Source organism: Tinamus guttatus, unplaced genomic scaffold, assembly GCF_059628265.1.
Source record: "Tinamus guttatus ecotype Peru unplaced genomic scaffold, ASM5962826v1 Tinamus_guttatus_pri_ptg000464l, whole genome shotgun sequence".
Lineage (NCBI taxonomy): Eukaryota > Metazoa > Chordata > Aves > Tinamiformes > Tinamidae > Tinamus > Tinamus guttatus.
Window position 1 is genome coordinate 177,515 of NW_028288998.1, and position 20,102 is coordinate 197,616.

General features: G+C 36.5%; 1 protein-coding gene across 3 annotated transcripts in view; it reads right to left on the bottom strand.

Moving 5' to 3' along the window:
• FBN2 (fibrillin 2) overlaps window positions 1-20,102 on the bottom strand; it is a 152,688-nt gene that overhangs the window by 72,902 nt on the left and 59,684 nt on the right. For all 3 annotated transcript variants that reach the window (XM_088532677.1, XM_088532676.1, XM_088532675.1), the window contains 8 exons: window positions 15,742-15,861; window positions 15,056-15,181; window positions 14,333-14,455; window positions 13,224-13,346; window positions 7,008-7,160; window positions 6,140-6,193; window positions 2,779-2,904; window positions 1,196-1,321 (listed from right to left, as the gene is read on the bottom strand). In XM_088532677.1, the coding sequence (XP_088388803.1) occupies window positions 1,196-1,321; window positions 2,779-2,904; window positions 6,140-6,193; window positions 7,008-7,160; window positions 13,224-13,346; window positions 14,333-14,455; window positions 15,056-15,181; window positions 15,742-15,861 (951 nt within the window). The remainder of the gene's footprint in view (window positions 1-1,195; window positions 1,322-2,778; window positions 2,905-6,139; window positions 6,194-7,007; window positions 7,161-13,223; window positions 13,347-14,332; window positions 14,456-15,055; window positions 15,182-15,741; window positions 15,862-20,102) is intronic.

A 20,102-nucleotide genomic window follows, 5' to 3' on the forward strand; every position in this document is an offset into this window, starting at 1 on the left:
CTGAACCATTTCATGAGATGTTTTGAGTGTAAGCACATGTTCACTTTCCAAACATTTGGAGCTTTCAAAACATTATTGCCCCATGTTGCTTGCTTCCACTCCTGAGCTGAAAACTGGCAAGGAACACAAGCGTGTTCCTCACTTGCTTTGGTGCTAAGTTATCTTGCTCAGCACACGCTGCTGATGAAGACAGCTTACGTTAACCTGATTGATCTCACACAGCAAGAACTGTTTAAAGAGTGCTTCCACTTTACATTTTGTTTGTTTAACTGTACAGTAATAAATTCTGGCTGATCAGTAATAACAAGCAGCTGAGGATCATAAGGTCTTCTGCTGCTCCAGAAAAATCTGGAAGATGACATTTGTTCCTACAACAGGCATTCCAAAACCAAGAATTATAACTTCCAGATCATTCACTCAGCACAAAACTACCGACTATGGAAACTTTCTTACCATACTGAGACTTACAAACCATGGAACAATATCACAAGTAGTGCAGAAAACTTGCAGAATTCTACTACTCTGAATGCTATTCAAAAATTCCATTTCTATTCAACTTCCTTTTCGTCCGGGTCTTAATTTATTTATTTTTTTAAATAATCCAAACCTCCCATTATTTTCTGTAGCATGACATTTTGCTTGAGCTAGCATCTGTGTCCTCTAGCAAATTAGGAAAGCAACTTTGATTATAGATTATATACTGTGAAAATAAAGGACAATTTTAATATCAGTAAGCAGTAACATCCAGATGTCAGAACTCAAAACACCTCCTAAACATTACAAGTACTAGAATTTGATCTAGAGTTAACTATCACTACATAGTGAAAGGAAACTAGAAATAGACAAATTTCCCAAACTAACTGATAAACTAGGTCTCCCCATTCCAAGAGAAGTTCATATTCCCTTTTACACTCTTTTCAAATTGTTTTGCCTAAACAAAGTAAAATACTTCATATAAAAATGAACTCATTATTTGGATAGAACCTCAATATCTAGACTCAGGGTATTAAAAAAAAAACCCACACAAACAAAAACAGAGAAATCACAAGAGAGACGCAATGAGTTATGCTATATTTTAGCCCAATCTTCTTCTGATGGTTTTTGCCATCAGCCTGAATCTTTCTTGATCATTTAACTTTAGCCTTAAATAACGAGTAATAAAGTTCTTGCAGACTGCAGCTCAAAAATCTCTCACCTTCACATGTGTCTGTCTCAGTACTGAACACGTAACCCTTTGGACAAGTGCAGCTGTAACTTCCAGGGGTGTTTCGACAGAGCCCATTATCACACAGCAGTCCATTCACTGAACATTCATCAATGTCTGGAAAAAAATCAGTTGGACGCATCAGTGAAAGCCAATACCCTAAACTGCCTTTTTCTGCCGTGGCTTTCAGTAGCAACAATTAGGCTGCCAGATAAAGTTTTCTATACTAAGTAGCTAAACAAGGAAAAAAAAAAGTGAATTATTAGCTTCAAAAGGCATTCAATTTTATTATCAAAAATTCTATTTTATACGTAAAGATTTTCACTAGCAGGCTGTAAATATATTTCATGTTCAGTCTTACAAAGATCATCGTGTTTTTTCTTGGAAAGACTTTGAGATCTTTGCTAATTGCATGACTTTATCAGCAACATTATAGTCTATTTTGTTATCAAATTAGGCAATGTGTTCAATGTATTTAAAGAGTTTTTTTTAATTTTTCTTTTTTTGCAAGTAAGGATGCATTAAATTACTGCTCAAATCCTGTTTTCTGTGAAAAATAGTTTTTCACTAACAATGAAGGGAATATAACTTGCAAATAACCTGTTTTTTAAAACAAATAAGTTACTTTTATCTGAGTGGCAATTATGTTTTTTTAGTAAAATGCTCACATCTTAGAATAAATGCATTCTCTTGGTTATTTTAAAGTATATAATTAAACATATTTATATCTTTATCAGCACTTACAAAATTCCAACCATCAGTGAATAAAATTGCATGACACAAAAATAAATTTGAAAAGGGAATATATACAAACTATTAAAAAGACCAGTTTTCTATCAGAGTTTTCTACTGGAGCTTTTGGCATTTCCTGCCAAAAGGTCATATTTAGGGCATTTACAAAGTAATTACCTCTAAAATTTCTTAAAGTCAAGCAGATGAAAAGAAACATTTCTACTACTGTATACTGGAAAATTCTAAGAGTGGGTTATTGCTTTCTTCACAAGCTGAAACATTTGGAAATTACAAGATTTGATATGAAGCAATCCACTGCACTGTACTCATGGAATTTAGACACATTATGAATTACTGCCTGCTGCAGAGACTGTGTACATGGGTCACTAGCTCTTGCTAACTATTACAATAGTAGCCACCTGTTATATTTTAATATGCTAAGTTATGACCTTCATATCTTGGCAAATTATCATCCAACCCTGAAATGATCCAACTTTAGAAACTCGAAGCAATATGGAGCTGTTTAGAAACATGCATTAAAACATACACAAACACATCCATACATATAAGAAAATTATATTTAGTTTTGCAGTGATATCTCCTACTCACATTTTCTAGACAAACAGTTATTAAAAAGAAAAACAAAATAACAGGAACATATTCCATTAAAGATATTGTCTATACAATGACTGGAAAAAGTATTTTTACACAAGATTTTGTCTGCTTTCATTTTAGGTATATACAGATTGTAAGGCAGACATTTACCTAAGTTCTACCCATTAAAACTAGCATGAGTGGAGCAATGAGTTATTTGACAATAAAAAACTAATCATACAACTTACCCACACAGTTCCTTCCAGAAGGATCAGGTTCATAGCCACTGTTACAGTTACAACGATAGCTGCCACGCAAGTTTTCACAAATTCCATTGGAACAAATATCAGGATCCAGTGCACACTCATTAATATCTGTATTAATACAACGCAGAATACAAAGAAATACAAAAACCAACTATATACCAAAAGATATGAAAAGTCTTATCCTGTGATAAACAGACAAATTGAGTGGAGCATCTGTCATGTTGAAGGTTCCGACTGTGATTCAGAGCAAGGTTACTGCAGTGGTATAGCCATAGTGCTAGTCCTTTCCACTTAGCAGTGGTGAGACCACATCTGAAATACTGTGTCTAGTTTTAGGTTACTCTGTCTGACAAAGGTATCAACAGATTTGAAAGAGTCCAGCAAAGGTTTTCTAAGTTCATTGAGGAGCTGAAGCTCACGATGTGTGAGGGGAGACAGAGGTAAATGGGCTTGTTTAGCTAGCAAAGGAGAAGACTAGAGAGGGATGTGATAAGAGTTGTCTGATGTTTTGCAGGTGATCACAGAGAAGAAGGAGTCAGATTCTTCCCTGAGGTGCACAATGACAGGGTAAAAGACAAATTAAGAGTTACAACAGGGGGAAATTTTGTCGGGCATAGGGAAGAAAGTCTTCCTGAGAGTCCGACTTCCTGAAAGTCTTCCTCACGAGAGTGGTTAAGCACTTGAGTAGACTGCCTGGAGAGGTGTTAGGAACTCTCCATCTTGAACATTTTCCCCACTCAGTGGACAAGACTTTGAGAAACCTAGTGGAACTCTAAAATTAGTCCTGCTATTATTGAAAGAATGGTTTGGATGACCTCCAGGCATACTTTCCAAACTAAATCTATAGGAGACTATGTGTATGTAAGAAAATGAGCATGCAAAATATCTACTTTTGTACCACATGTTCATGGTTAAATGGTCTAGCTAAGAAGTTAGAATTTACTGACAATTCAAATATTCAGTGATGGTCAATATCACAAAATATTCAGTCTAGTATTATAGAAATTCCAGAACTCACTGGAAATTATATTTTTTTTCTTGGATGGACAGAATAGAGTGATGAATGAGATATATTCCCTAAATCTACAGTCCCATATAAAACTTCTGCTATAGTTGGAAAATTCCAAAATAGACATATGAACTCTAAGACCAGGGACATGCTATTTTTAATATCTTTTGCCTTCAACATTAAGTTATTTTTTCCAATATGGTAGGCCCATTACTTTAAACAGCTTCCCTCACAAATACCAGAAAGAATAGTAGGGGAGCTGGCCAGTTTTGGCTTCATAAAATTCTTATTTTACACTTGTCCTGCTAAACTTCTAATAAAGGACTTAATTAAGGTTCTCTTTAATCACAGTGTAGCTTAAATCAGAATCTTCCCTATGACTTACATGTACCAGATACACATTTGGAAAAATCTCTGGTTTAAACTGGAAAAGCTATAAGAAATCTGAAAATTTCATAAGAAAATATAAATTTGTGTAATATTTTCAGCTTTAAGTTTTTCTTTGAGTATAAGGTTTTCTGTAGTTTACAAAACTTGTTTGTATGGACACCAATTTGGGACACACCAAGCAGTGCTGCAACATTATCTCTCCTTATCACTTCACTGTTTCAAGAATGTTCAGCTCTTCTCCTTACTTTTCATACTGAAGCAAAACATGAGATCTCTATCTTTATCTATGTCCAGATTCCTCTCATGTGAAGACATGAAAGTGCTGGACTTGTTATTCATAGCAAAGAGAAAGCAGCATGGATCTGGTGAGTTGGTCTGCAGTTAAATTAACAAGTTAACGACAAGATCTTCATCGACAGAGTATTTTCCTAATCACCCTTAATAATCAGAAAACATGAGGAAAAAAAACAGAATTACTATTAAGCTTCTGGTGTAGGATCATGATCGCTTTCATTTAGGAAATAAAATTCCTAAAAGATATACCTGGGCATAAATAGATATAGAAGCAACAGCAAGAAAATCCTCTGCAAGGTTGCTGTGCAAGACCGCCAGAAAATTATAGTTTCCTTAAGAAACTTTAAAAGAGAGAGCCTGAGTTACACATAAATCACAGAGAGATTATAGTCTTTCTCTTGCACTCTGTGGAGACTGAAATTAGTTTTATATTTTTAGTGAGGAATTATTTTTTGAGGTACCCAACAAAATGTATAACCTCTGTCCAGATTTCATGTGAATTCTGAGTCAGATACATTTGGTACAACAGTTTTATGGTGCACTACCATTAGTTCTCTGCAAGATTTACAGAGTCTCTAAAAGAATCTGGTGGACCTTGTATAATTCACTGTATAATTCACTGAAACAAAAGCTGAGCGAATTTACAAACTCTGTGTACTTCAGATTACTTACAAACTTGGCAAGAGATGAAAGAATGAACTCAAAAAAGATAAAACAATCCCTATGTACTTACACTACTGAACAGAAACAGAACTTCTTTGATCACGGAACTATTTTTCAAAGTAGGCTGTTACAAAGTATAGTAGCAGAGGGTCTTATTCAGTTCCTGCTAGACTGAATAGGAGCCTTGATGCTAATGTGGATATGAACAATTTTGTTAAGGAAAAGCTATATACATGAAATGCATGAAAAAACACAGTATGTACTTTAATTTAGCTGTAAATTTATTAATTCATCTGAAAACTATTACTAAATTGTAATGCTACCACCATTCTTTCTTCTACTTATTTATAGCTGCTACACATGCAGCCCCGACACCTCAGATCCAGCTCAGCTAGCATTTGAAAAATCACCCTTCCTCTGCACGTGGAAAAATTAGTCAATGCCTCGAAATTTCCGACACTACAATTGTGCTCGGTACCGTTACTACTAAGTACTCATAAGTTACAAAAACTGAATCACTTTCAGAATTTTTTTAGGAGTTTGTCTTGTTGTTGTTCTTCTTATTTCATCAGAGAAATGATTCCTCGATGGAAAGGGTTCATGTACTGAATACTGTGTATGCAGTGGAAAATCTCTTTACTACTCCAACAGACAGAAAAACAGCTGTAATATAAGCGACTTCTGTTATTCCCAAAATAAGGTAGAAATGCCTTGTTCTTGCAAACAAACAAATGTGGTGGGGCCTTAAAATGGATATAGCTTTTTTTTTTTTTCTGGAGTTGGAAAAAGAAATGAAAGGTTGTTGAAAATGAATTTTAACCTTTCCTTTAGACATCATTTTTTCTTAAGAAAGTACTAAAAGTTTTAAAAGCAATACTTGCTATCTTGAGGGGAAAGACAGTTGTTTTCCAAGTACTTTACAGAAACATTTCTGAGTATTTTTTTTAACCTTAGTCTGTATGGACTGAAAGAAAAAAAGCAACATACCTCTTCCATCCACAGTAATACCTATTCCGCTGCTACACAAGCCATGGAATTCAGCTACTCAGGAGAAGCAAGAGAGGCAGAAAAAAAAGAAAACATGTTATTTGCAGTGTTTGATCTAAGTCAAATCCACTCGATCTTTGATTTCTAAGATAATTTTTGCACAAAATAACTAGTGAAATGCCACCATTCACACAAACTATTTCTTGTCAATATAGCTACATGTCTCGCATTATTCCATTCTGAAGTTTCACATATACACAAAAATGAAATCTGATAATTCTTTTGAAGCACTAGTGTAATTCCATTCTAATCTTGATGGTACCATCTAAAGCTATTATTTTCAACCTTAGTAATTTCTACTTCACCTATTTCAAAATAGCTCACAGATTCTGCAACATCAGGATGTGACACTGAATAAAACTATTACCCAAAATGCGATATGAGTTCTCATTTCAAGTATATTTTAAACGGATCTCTGTAAAATAAAATATAAATTTGTAAACTGAAAATGACCTGCACCTTTAAATTGGATTGCTTTGATTAGGAAACCTACAAATAACTTTGTCAGTGAATCTATACTTATAGCCTTTACTTAAATCAGGGACCTAGCCTCATCCTATCTGGGTCATCTGGTTTCATCCTAACTCTTGTCACAGTCTGACCAGCTCTGGAACTTGTTTCACCCTAAACAACACTGCAATACATACACTCAGTATCAAATACCAGCAAAGTGTTTTTTGAAAGAAGAAAAAAAGAACGGGCAGTTTCATTAAGTACACTATCCAATTCCTTTAAAGGCAATACATACCTGCTTTATTTTTTTTTAAGCAACGTTCACTGCTTTATTAAACGAAACACGAAATTTTACCTGAGTTTTTGGCAGGGCAGGGATGACATGGTTCCCCAAAGCCATAGTCAGGATTGGCACAGCAACATTCAGACTTTGTCACAGCACCAGGAAAAGGACGGACACATATTCCTTTTTTGATGCCTCCATAGCATGTGCTCCGCATATGAGTATCTAAGAAAGAAGGAACAAAGAAATAAATTAATATCCGTATGCTCCAAGGGAAATAAATGCATGCTATTGGGAGCGGGAAAGCAAAATCCTGTTCAGTGAAAAGTTTGTATTTTCTACATTTGCATTATTCTGCTGCAACAATGGCATCCTTAATGTCAGTTCTCACAAAACCTAGATCTTGGAGCACTGTCCAGAGCACTTTGAAACCAGCTAAACTATGATACTGTGGGTAAATTTGATAACGTGCCATAGGACCTGTCATGGCTGATCCACATCTCTAGAGTAGCTTTGTAAATCTACCAACATTTATCTCAATGTTCTGTTTGAAAAGTGCTGCAATTATAATCTGGACACACAGATCTCATAACTACTCCCAAAATACTTATTGATATAGAATTAATCACCAGCGACTAGGCACTGATAATCGGGATTGCTAGATACTTCCAAAACCAGGACTGTAGCCTCTTGCTCTATGCACAGAATGTGAACAGAAATACAGTCCTGACATGCTCTTGAGAGCAGCATTTGTATGAGAATGCTAGGCCTAAAAGAGTTAAAGGCGTCCTGGCACTAACAATGAATGGGAGTAGGATATCAAAGAAGCCCTGCCACCTGCAGAGCAACAGCAATTCAGCAATTTTCACTTCATGGACGAGTGATGCAGGAAGAACAGCACTGACTTGGGAATGAGAAATTTCAGATGTGATAGAAACAGCTGCTGTTGCAATTACAGTGCCACCCTTTGGTAGAGGACTGAAAATGATGGCCAGAACACACTGCCACTCATTCTCAGTCTTACACAAGGAAAACATCCTGCCATACTAAACAGCACAGACCAACAGCTGAGAGACTCTCTTTGCCACGTGCATACTACCAGCCTGACAGTTATTTTAGTCAGCTAAATCAATCTGGCTTTAGCACCAAGCAGCAGTGAGATGCCACCTCCAACAACAGTTTTTTAGTCCTACCTTTAAGGGTTATTACTAGCCGCCAACCTACCCTAAAACTGAAAAGAATCTTAGACTTTTTTTTTTTTTTTAATCATTCCAGGGTTAGATTCCTTTTGCATTTTGTTTGTAGAATAATATTGGACAACTTTGAACATGTGAGTTGGTAGTCCATTTAAAATTGTGGTGGAGAACCACAGAACACAGATGGGGGAAACAGCCTTGGTTGCAGTTCCTATACTTCTGCAGGCACTTGTGTGAGCTACAGAGAGCTACAATTTCAGTATCTTCAGGGATCAGGCCAGAACATAGCTTTTCTTTATGATCCCTGTCCATCTCCCAGTAAAATTATTATGTCCTGTGATTTGAGCATGAGTCTGGGTGCTCTTAGACTGAGAGGATACTGACAGAATGCAGAAAGATGCCCAGTTAAAGCTGGATGCAAAACAACAAGAAGTTGCATGAGAAAGCCTGTTAGAGTGAATGAATATCCTGTGCCAATCTTAATAAGAACTGGCAATTTCTTATGTGTTCTGCCTGGTCTTTGACTGCTATAAGATGGCTGTTATACAATGGGACAGCCTGTATATAAATATTTTCTCTTGCATTTGGTCTCCCATGGAACAGACAGTTCTGGAGCATGGTTAAATGGGGCCCAGATTTCAAGGCTTGATTCTTGCCAAGAACTTTTGTGAAGCCAGTGCAATTTGCTTTCACTTGACAGCAAGAAAAGATTGTTATGCTTGACAACAATCAATTATTTTTATATAAGGAATGTCTGTTCAAGCACCCTGCAAAATCATTAGCTGTCCCACATTCTTTCCCTGCACCTCTATAAAGTTCAGACACCACTCCGCCATGAATAACGGGACTTGGCTCACTGTCCTCTCACCAAAGAGAGGACATGCCTCCATGCCTCTACATGACTGTGAGAGAACAGAAACAGAATTCAAGTAAGGATATGACACTACAGGTAACTGCCGAGGGAGTAAAGAGCAGAAAGCATGAGAGAAGGCCTTTAAAGATGCAAAGTTTGGGCAGCAGTTGGAGGAAGGTACAGAAGTAATGAACATGAGAAGGTTGCAATGCTGTTTTTGTTTTTGGAAAAAAAAAATGGGGTAGGTTTATCTGTCTAATTATGGAAAAAGAGTACACAGACCAGTGGCAGAAAAAGAGGCATTATCCTAGGAGAGAGAGTGAGGTCAAGAAGGAGGAAAGGATATGGTTGTGATGAAGCAAAGTAGAGACTGTCTGGCTCTCAGACTGGCTCTCTGTACTGGAGCAGGCTGTTTCAGAGAGCACAGAACAGGCCTATTCACGATCTTTGCAGCAAGGCATCTTCAAATTTTGCATTGGCTTTTCCTGAGAAGAGGTCAGCCACTGCATGACATTACAAATCTTGACCAGAAATTATGGTGCTGACATTGAAGAGCTACAATCACAAAAGGTAAGGGCCTAGGAACATTAGTTTCCAGAGGTAAAATCCCAGATCAGGACTGCTGTTACTCCAGCACCAAACAACATTGAATAGTGTAAGAAGTTAACAGTGGATGGGTATCTTCAGCCCCATGTGCCCTGATATATCCCCATCTACACCTCTGCCAACTCATGTGCTTTGGTGTGCATCCAATGTCTCATCAAGAAGCCCTATAAAAAGGGTCATGGTAACAAATATCTTCTACAGCCTTACTATGATCACAGTGACAGCCGTATTACAAACAGCAGTGATTCACAAAGCCAATGCAGGAGAAATTAATGGGCAGGATAGCACAAAAGTCTTTCCTGGGCAGTGCTCCCTCTGCTGAAAACAAGGATGAGAAAGACCACACTGGCTCAGTCTTTGGATATGTTAGTGAAGGTCTTGGCCATGCTCAAGCTTCCTATGCCTTTATGGTTCTCAGCATGCTCTGATGGACTTGCATCACTCTCTGTATAGAGTCTTACCAATTCCCAAATACTAGACCTCCTATTTTATGCTTCGTGACAGGATTTAGCAGTGGTGCTAATATAGGAGAATGCCCATTTTGATTTCTATTCCACAGTTTCCTAGAAAATCCTCTGGTCATTTATTTCTACACTGTTAAATTTTGTAATGTACTGCTTCCCATAAGCATCTCTGACAGCACAGTGTTTGTGGCCAAGTTCTGTAAGGCTGTAAAGAGGAAGGGTGCAGTGAGAGACACTGCACCCTTCAAGATGCTTTAAGAGGTGAAACTATGTAATGCAGTGCTTTGGGGCATGGTTCAACAAGATAATCTAAGCAGTCGAAGATTCAACTGTCTTGTCATGGATAGCTATGTCTCTGAGCAGAGATGAGGAATGCAGGCTAAATCATAACTGAAATTACTTCAGTAGAGAACAAACAGCATTGTACAGAACTACAGCAATAGCTCACTTGAAGTCCTGAGGTGATACACATGCGCACACACACCCACACACAGTTCTGTATATGCGTATACAGAACTGAGGTATCCGAGCATAAAACTACAGCAAGAAGTATAGGCAAACCTGAAAGGCTTGCAAATTCTAGGTTGGCTCTAAACATATATCTAACCAGCCTTTCTCAAGCACATGTTCCCATTTTGCTGCACATCTTTTTTCCAACTTGTATAATGTCTTGTGGCCGAATTTGCTATGCTTATTAATTTTAAATAAAAAGGCTGTTCCTGAATAGTCATACCAGAATCAATGGCACTATTCATGAAATAAAATATTGTTCAAAGTGAAAGTGACAGAATTGGATTGCAGGTTCTTTGATTTTATATTTTTGCTAATTGCCTAGCATATTTGTGGAAATAGTATTAAAATGAAGCCCCTTGTACCTTATTAACTTTCAGACTTCAGACATTGCTAGCAGGAAAGTGTCTGAAAAATATTATTTAGCTCATGCAATATATGGGACAAAATAGCCAGACACAGAATTCCTGTAGCTAACACAGCATATATAAAAAAGAATTCTAAACAGCAGATTGGCTCTGAAATCGTACTTTGAAGGTCATATATGAGGACATTTTTGTTATGCAATATTTGAAATTTCCTATGTTACTTTATGCCTGGAATAATTACATCATCTTTTTTTTTAAAATGAATTTTCCAAATAAATCATGATTCTGCCTCTCCATTTTGTCATATTAAGGATATTTCCTATTGAAAATGTAAGGATTTATGGTAAATCTTAAAGCTAAATGACACGTGGAATTGAACATTTTCAAATAAAAACACTCTTCACAGCTGATGGCAAGCTACTGAAGTCCTTAGTTGCTACAGCCATGGGGCCCAGAATTGATTCTTTACAGCTGTATCACTGACAGAGGATAAGATGAGGCCAACTTGGACTGCAAAAGGTACTGAACAGCTTGTACTTAAACCTGGTTTTGCTGCTGTGCCACTAACAAGAAAAAATCCTCTACAAAAACAGTACCCCAAGGCTTTTCACATTGTCTACGATTTTTTCACTATTTTCTCCAAACATTTAATAAATCAAAAAAAAAAAAATTGGCCACTACATATGAGAGAGTAATTCTTGTTTTTGTTGGTTCAAGCCCTAGTACAGTTTTGCTTACTGCAAAGAAGACATTCATTTGAAACAAGAGCAGAAAAAAAAACACTGGATATTTAGGTTACAGTTGAGAGTTTACAAAAGTGCTTGGTTATAACTTTTTTTTTAAGGCTATCAGTTAAAGCTTTAACAATACATTTATTAAACTGAATTGATAAGGATCAGTTTGCAGATTTTTGTACAAAATCTTATCCTAAAGAGTGATGAATTTATTTAAAATGGAAAGATACTGTAAAACAAAGACACAGTATCCTGCATCCGATTCTTGGGAAATAATCTCCAAATACTAGGATGAAGTATGACTTCTCTTGACCTGGACAATATCTTTTAACATTAAGCTTAGCGTAATTTAAGACTTTCTAATAATTATTAATAAAGATATTTGAGTTCACAGAAAGACTATTTTCCTTCCTAGAGTTTTGAACACTACAGCACAGAATAAAATATTTTCACATTTAGAAAGACAATGGAAGGGAAAGGGAAAGGGGAACGGGAAGGGCAACAGGAGGTGGAAGTGGAAGGGAAAGCAGAACAGGAAGCAGAACGGGAAGGTAATGTGAAAATAACAATGTCTCAAGCAAAGGATGTTTTCCTTGGTGACTTGGAGTGAATGATGCCAAAGTGAACACACACATCACAGCACAGCATCTCAGAACGGTTGAGGTCGGAAGGGACCTCTAGAGGTTATCCAGCCCAACTCCCCTGCACACGCAGGGTCACCTAGAGGACGTGGTACAGGGTGGCATCCAAGCAGGTTTGGAAGATCTCCAGAGAAGGAGACTCCACAGCCTCTCTGGGCAGCCTGTTCCAGGGCTCTGGCACTCCAGCTCTGGTACCCCACAGGAAAGAAATTCCTCATACTGACATTCCTGGAAATTAAAAGGAGCACTACTGGAAGTTTGGGACAAAATTGATAAGTGTCCCTACCAAAGCTGATGAGACTTTTATTCTCAAGGTATTTTTAAAAAGGCCCACAATTCTTATTGGTATGCCCCCTACATAGGCGTTTCAAATAATAATTAAGAAGTATTACAAAAAATAACTGTCCAGCCTTGGCCAGTGAGCCAGAGCATATAAGTTAAGAACCAAGGCAGACAGTGCGGCCTTAAGACATGGGGCACATGTTGAGGAGTGAGACAAGTGCAGGAATCTAGGCTAACCCTAGCGCTAGCGTGCAGTGGTGGCTCCTGAAAGCAGAAGGGCTTCCTGGGCTTCACTCTGTTTTCTTCACAGAGCATAGAGATGTGCCAAGGCATCTCCAAAGAGCAAACCAGAAAAGATAAGGTACTAGGTTAAAGGATTAAATCCACAGGAAAGCACATACATACATACACACATACATACATACATATATACATATACACAGAAACTAAAAACAACAGAGCAAATGCCAAACACATCGGGCTTAATGGAGAACAGTTACTCTGTGATTAATCATTTTAATTCCTCAACTTATGTTAGCATAAACATAGTCATTTAATGTGCTGCTTTCATTTGATGATCTGATAATTTATTTGACAACACTGCTATTTCAATGAGAAAAAGAAAATTCCTTACCTACACACACACGACCATCAACTCCAACAGCCAGGCCAGGTGGACATTCACACCGAAAGGATCCTTCTGTATTTATGCAATGGCCATTCATGCAAATTCCTGATGTCTGGCATTCATCAATATCTGTCAGGAAGAACACAATTCAACAATCTATTTATAGCTTTCAATCTTAAGTTTACCCTTATTGTTCTCAAAGCATTATTTAATATCTTTGTGATACCTGAGGAATCATTAAAGTATCCTTGCTTTGTATCTCATGAATGTTTATCTTAAAATTAAACTAAATAATCAATTTTCAGCTGTGCATTAAAACAATTTTCAACTGCACAGAGTGAAGAGGCATTTTGCACTCCACAGTAAGTAAAATAAGTCAAAAATTTCCTCCATTGTCTTCCTCCATCTCATGATATTACAACTTTGCTTTAAAATCTGGCTAAGGAAGCATTAATCACAGTATAAACTTTACAATGTTTTACTTTCATTTAAGTAAAGTAAGTAAGACCCTTTTTAATGGTCAATTTTGATCAAAGTGACTGAACATTAAGATAATCACAATTAATATAAATTATTCAATTTCAAAGTAAAACTCCAACGTATTTAGATTATTTTGTACCCATTATAAATGACAGAAGCTCAAAACTACTTCTAGAGGTGGAAATAGGTCTTTTCTATTGTATCACTTTAATTGATCTAATTTAATTAAAATCAGACTCCACTCTTAAAATGTTAAATGCAATATTTTAATTTGTAATGCTGTAGAGAAAATACATTGCCTTAAATGTTACAGACCCTGGACTGTCAGAATATGATAGAGAGGAGGTATGCAATTGTGCATGCAATCTTTCAAACCTCTTAAATTTCTGATACTGTTGCTCATTATACCATTTCCTGAATGCATTCAGATTTTGCTGAAGCTACGATGACTCTAAGGTGCTTCAAAAGTTAATTTATCGTCTATTGCTGCTTTCACACTACTATTAAATGTAACAAAACATTAGTATGATATTAAGTCCATATGATAAGAGACTGTCATTTTTGCATGAGTGAATGTACAATGGGCTGGTTTCAGTCAAAGTTGTCTTAATGTGTTATCCCACAATTCTACATACCAGTACAGTACCGTCCATTTGGAGCCAGAACAAATCCAGGTTTGCAGATGCATTTAAAACTCCCATCCTCATTTATGCACATCCCATTTAAACACATATTAGTAGTGGTGCACTCATCATGGTCTGCAAAAAAATACAGAATACAACACAGCATAAACAAACTCGCTGGGGAGATGTGGCAAAGATTCTGTCATCTAAAGATTAATTCCTAGTAACTCTGATCGTGTATTTGACAAGCTCTCAGTCCACAGAATTACTGTGCCCATTTCAAAAGACTTGCTATGGAAGAATCAGGTGCATTTTTCTTTCTCAGCTGAAAGGACAAAAAGTTTCAGTCATGTGAAGCTTTTCAAAAGTTGTTGCAACAGGTTGTTTATCTAGGAAGCTTCTGTGACATAATACAACCAAGATCAAAAGCATTATTTTCTTCAGCAGTGCAGACGCATTAAGCACTTTCTACAAAGCATTAGGGAAAAATGCTGATCCTGGAGTGGGTTGTTACCTGGGTCTTTTGATGAGCGATGTACCTTCAGAAACAAAAACCTCTTCAAGTTGTTTTCAGAATCATGAAGTTCTCTACAACATCTACTTGACTGCAGAGGCAGTTCACCTCATGGCAGATCTTATTTCAGCAAATATAATCCTTAATGATCAAAAGCACTATGAAATACAAATTCTAAAATTATAAAGCTAGTACCAGCCAGTATGAAGAAGACTTCTTACCCACACAATTTTTTCCATCTGTAGTTAGTTCAAAGCCAGCATTGCAAATACACTGGAAACTTCCATCGGTGTTTACACATCGGCCATTTTTACAAAGAACACCATTCTGGATGCACTCATCTATATCTAAATTTTTAAAAAAGACATCACACAATCAGAGAATTCTATAAAGTTACATCATACAATGACAAATACTGCTTTGTAAAATACTGACACATTATCTAAATATTGCTTAGAAAAAAACTTTCCAAACATAGTAAGAAACCACTTTTATTCCATGAGAGAGATGATAAATATTGTTTAAACTTGTACAATAAATGCTACATGATAGATACCTGAAAAACCTACCCACACATTCATCTGGATATATATATAGATAGATGTAAAGAGAATATTAGTGTTAAATGTGTGTATTTATTTATTTATTTATTTATTTTGTAGAATTCCTGACTGGAATGTGCTGACAAGTATTTTAGAATGCAATGGACAAAAAATCATCCATGACAACAGATTAAAGGATTATTTTATCAACAAAACAAATGCAATGCCAGGTTAGAATTAGATAATCATTAATATAACTGTTGGGATTTACTGAAATAACATTACTCGTTTTGAATTCCAGTAGGATCTAACATAAGAGGTCAGACCATTTGTAAAGTCAGTAACCATGAAGGAAATTTTCTTACCAATGCAAGCTTGTTTGGTAGGAGTTCTCTGGAAACCTGTATGGCATTTGCAGTAATAGGAACCAGGTGTGTTGACACAGTCTCCATTAGAGCATGGGTTTGATGTGCATTCATCAATGTCTATTGGAAGCATAGAAGTATCATTAGAGTTCACAATATATTCCTTTTTTCCTTTTTCATTTTCAACTTGAATTTTCTAATTGAAAGAGACAGTAATAAACTGTCAAATGCTAAATCTTAATTTTGTTCCTCATGCAAAATCACAACTTTCAAGTTAGCACACAGTTGTTCTCAGTATAAATAGGCACCTATATTTTAAAGAAATGCAGTGATACTGCGTCATTTGTAGGTATCTTGAAAGACAGAAGAAAAAACATCTGTGAAGATTTTGAGGCACGAAATCTGACAGTTTACTAGCAGAAGTGAATAATTCTTTACTCAGCATAATATTCATTTAACTAAATGATCAATCATTCTTCTTTGGAATAATAGCAATACAAGAAAAAAGTTGGCATTTAAAAACAGGCATCACAGCACTTTAAAAAAAAAAAAAACTATTCAATTGAGAGTTTCTGGTAGAAATGTGAGGAGGAGCCACAAAGCAGCAGGAAGGATTCTTAATGAGACCTCAGGCTGTATAAACATCTCATTTATTTATGCCCCACTACATCCTCAACCCCAGCCTTTGCATTTGAGTGGTGCTAGATTTAACCTAACCTTTCCCCGTAATATACCTTATTCTGCTTTCCAAATGTTCTTAGTATTTGTATACAGCCAAACACACTTTAGCCACCTAAAACCTTATGTAACTGCTCAGAATTTTCATCCACTTGACACATAGCTCTGAAATCTTTACTCCTTTCACGAACCCTTCCCAGATTTGATCCGTGATGCCTTGCAATGAGGCAGCTGTTACTTTGGCCTGGCCTGGCTATTCCCAACCCTAAAATAACACTGATTGTTACTTCCAATTACATTCCCCTAAACCTGTCTGTAAAGCTCTTGGAGGTCCCTGTTCCCTGCTTTCCTTAATCCTAACTGGCTCTCTAGGACCAGAGTAAATGAAGTCCTCTGTTCTGGCAGCGGGACTGCCTGATCAGCATCTTCCCTGCAGCTACCAGAGCATGACTTGAGCAGCTTCTCCCTGTGAGATATGTTCACAAGTTACAAACTGAATAGATCCAGGATGAACACTCCCTGTACATAGTTTCATCCTTTCTCACCTTTGCTAATTTGACCTTTCCCCTCAGCTAGGTCCCTGGTCTTGTCTCTTACACTATGTAGGCTTTAAAATCACAAAACCAATGCTGCTTTGTTTAGCTTCTTGGAAACTATTCTACTGACAAGCCTGACATAGGAAGCAAGGTCTAAGTCAAGCTGCACCTCATCAGTTCTCAGCAATGACAAATTTACCATGCACTTTGCAGCATAAACTGTTAAAAATTCTGGAAAACCAATGAGTAGTTTTCCCTGGGTTAGTTTTGCTGATCATTTGTATTCATCTGGTTTTTTTGTTTGTTTGTTTGTTGATTTGTTTGTTTGTTTTTCATTTGATCTTCAAAATATTTGGGTAAAAAAAATATTACACCTATAATTAGATTTATTCATCTGTTAAAAAATGTGTACCACAAATGTTGTACCATGGATGACTTGAATCTAAAATTGGCAAAAGTTAATGGCAAAAGGTTAGTTTTGTTCTAACTAAAGCATAAAAAACACTGTACATTTCACAGGATTTGACATGTGAATGCATGCACAATTAAAAGAAACAGCATTCATACACATGTCAAAGAGATCTAGGGATACCCAAAAGTGTGTTGATTTATAGCACTATTGGTGCCTAGATGTAATCAGACCTCTTGGGGTAAACAGTTACATGAAATAAGGCAAGCAAAATGGAAAAATCAAATACCTCCTCTCATGCAAAAACCTATTCTGTTCATTCACATTTGCACTGGCAACTGACAACACCAATCCAGTAAAACCACAAGAAAGAAGCAAGATAAAGAAAAGAGAAACACAGTGTGTTAAATACAATGAAGGAAACAGTAACTGTATCTGCTTTTTTATCTTGTCTACCTGCATAATTTGAGTAATCTTTACTACTCTTCATAATGCAGGAGGTTGTACCTATTTATAGGTACAATAGCTACAATAGCAGCTTCTTGCTGTGACACTTCTCTGCAGCGCCCAGCCATTGCAATGCTCCTTTCTCATGTGTGCTAGGTTGGATATTGTGTGTAGGGACCTGAAGAGAATGACATGTAATTCCTTCATAGTAAAGACTTTAACTATAGTTCTACTAACAATACATCAAACTCTAATTCACATTTTTGCAGTAACATTCATAAAATCTCTTAACCACAGGGATTTCTATTGTACACTTATTCTGCTTTAATGTAAAGGAGAATGGAAGGGAGGATTTTATCTAATAAATAATCGGTATGTCGAAACTCCAATTTTGTTTAGTTTTCCTACAGATGATGTCATTTATGACTTTTTTAGGATTATGATGTGAGCTTCAGCTTGCTAAAACTGTTAAAGAAAATATGTGCGTGCTAAAAACAGACCTCACTGCAAATTAGTGCACATATTCTACAGTAGAATTGCAACATTGCTCTATGAAATAGCTGACTTAAGCTTAGAAAACCCTCAAAGACAAGCATATCAGACAATTTTTACATAAAATATGAACCCTAAGATGTTCTTTTTTTTTTAATAAGCTGCTGATAAAAGCGGAAATGACAAATATGTGTTAATAGAAATAAGTTCTTGGCTTTGAGTTGGTGTTTCAAGCATGCATATCCCAGCAGCATAAAGAGGAAACATCTGAGACAGATATATTTAACCCATTTCATTCAGCCTCACACTACACCCCTCTTCAGTGTCAAATATTTCCATTTCACCACTTACATCATGCATATCTACACTTTTCAATGTTTCATCTGCAACATATGTCAAAATTTTACTAGACACTAGTTTTATTAGTATGGAACTTTCACAAGCCACCTTAACACCAACTGTGCTGTTTCAAGACAAATATCAGAATCTGAAACTCAGAATTCTAGCTATTTTGCAAAATATAAAACCCCACACATTACAGCTATGGGCTTGCTGACCTTTTCAAAGTCTCTACACCTATTCAAAGTTTTTAGGAACAGAACCATATAGGGAAGGGCAATAGTAATAATACAGTTGTCCATCAATTTGTGAAGAGAGATTGATCATTCTGTGTCTGCCTATGGTTTGTATAGTAGGCGATGTTCCTTCAGAAAAACAAAAGCACAGAAATTGAGGTCAAAAAGTAGTGCATAACTCCATTCTCTTTTGTTTTGGCAATATCCCTTCTGAAATAAGACTTTAACTCCATTAAAAAATCATTCATCATTTCTAGCTTCCTCATTGGAAGGAAGTTTTCACTTGGTGAAAATTTGTTAGACAAAAGACTAAATTGTCTCGCAAGATTTTCTGAAGTCTTTAAGACATGAGTTTTCAGAAGTTTCTTAGCACAGTTCAAGACCGTTGGAGCCTGCCATAGTTAAGAATACTAATTTCAGTGTTGGGAAATGTAATACTAGGAACAAAGGTGTCATAACAGTCTTCAAATGCACGTAGGTATATATAAAGAGACAGCTACTTTCCTCATACACTGTGGCTAGAACAAGAGATGATGAGCTGATGTTTTTGCAAAATGGTATTTAAACTATATTGGAAGTTCAAGAAACCTACCCGACTGCATAGCTAGCGGAGCTCTGAAACTGGCAGCTCAGCTGTTCAAGCAAGTAATGAAGTCTCTATCACTGACAGTTTTTAAGAGTAAGTTACACAAACACTTGCCAGGAATAACTTTAGTATAATTGATCACCCTATGGCCCCACGGACTAGCTAAGGCGACAGCAATCGTTCAGGACTGGTGTACCAAGTTGACTCGAGAAAGGAAAACTCACAGCCTAAATGCAGTAATAAACACTGACATAGATCTACTAACAGTATGGCAAACTCTAAATCACATACTTACAGGAACATTCAATGAATGTCTTAATCACGAGGATTTCTATTGTACATTTATTTTACTTTAATATAAAGGAAGAGAGAAGGAATTTTTCCAAGGAAAAGCGCTAGGCAGTAGCTGTCTTGTTTCACTTCTGCAGAAGGCATGATGCCTAGCCAAGGGGTTAGCCTGATGCTAACCTTGTCATTGAGAGAGATGTGGAAGAATTTGCAACTCACTGGAGTACCAGCTGCTGGATGATACCACTCTGCTGCATGCAATTCAAAATCTGCCTCTACTGTTCTCACTTACAAACTATATGTGGTCTTATCTTGTATTAGAAGAGCTTTTTAAGGTCTCTTCTGACTGT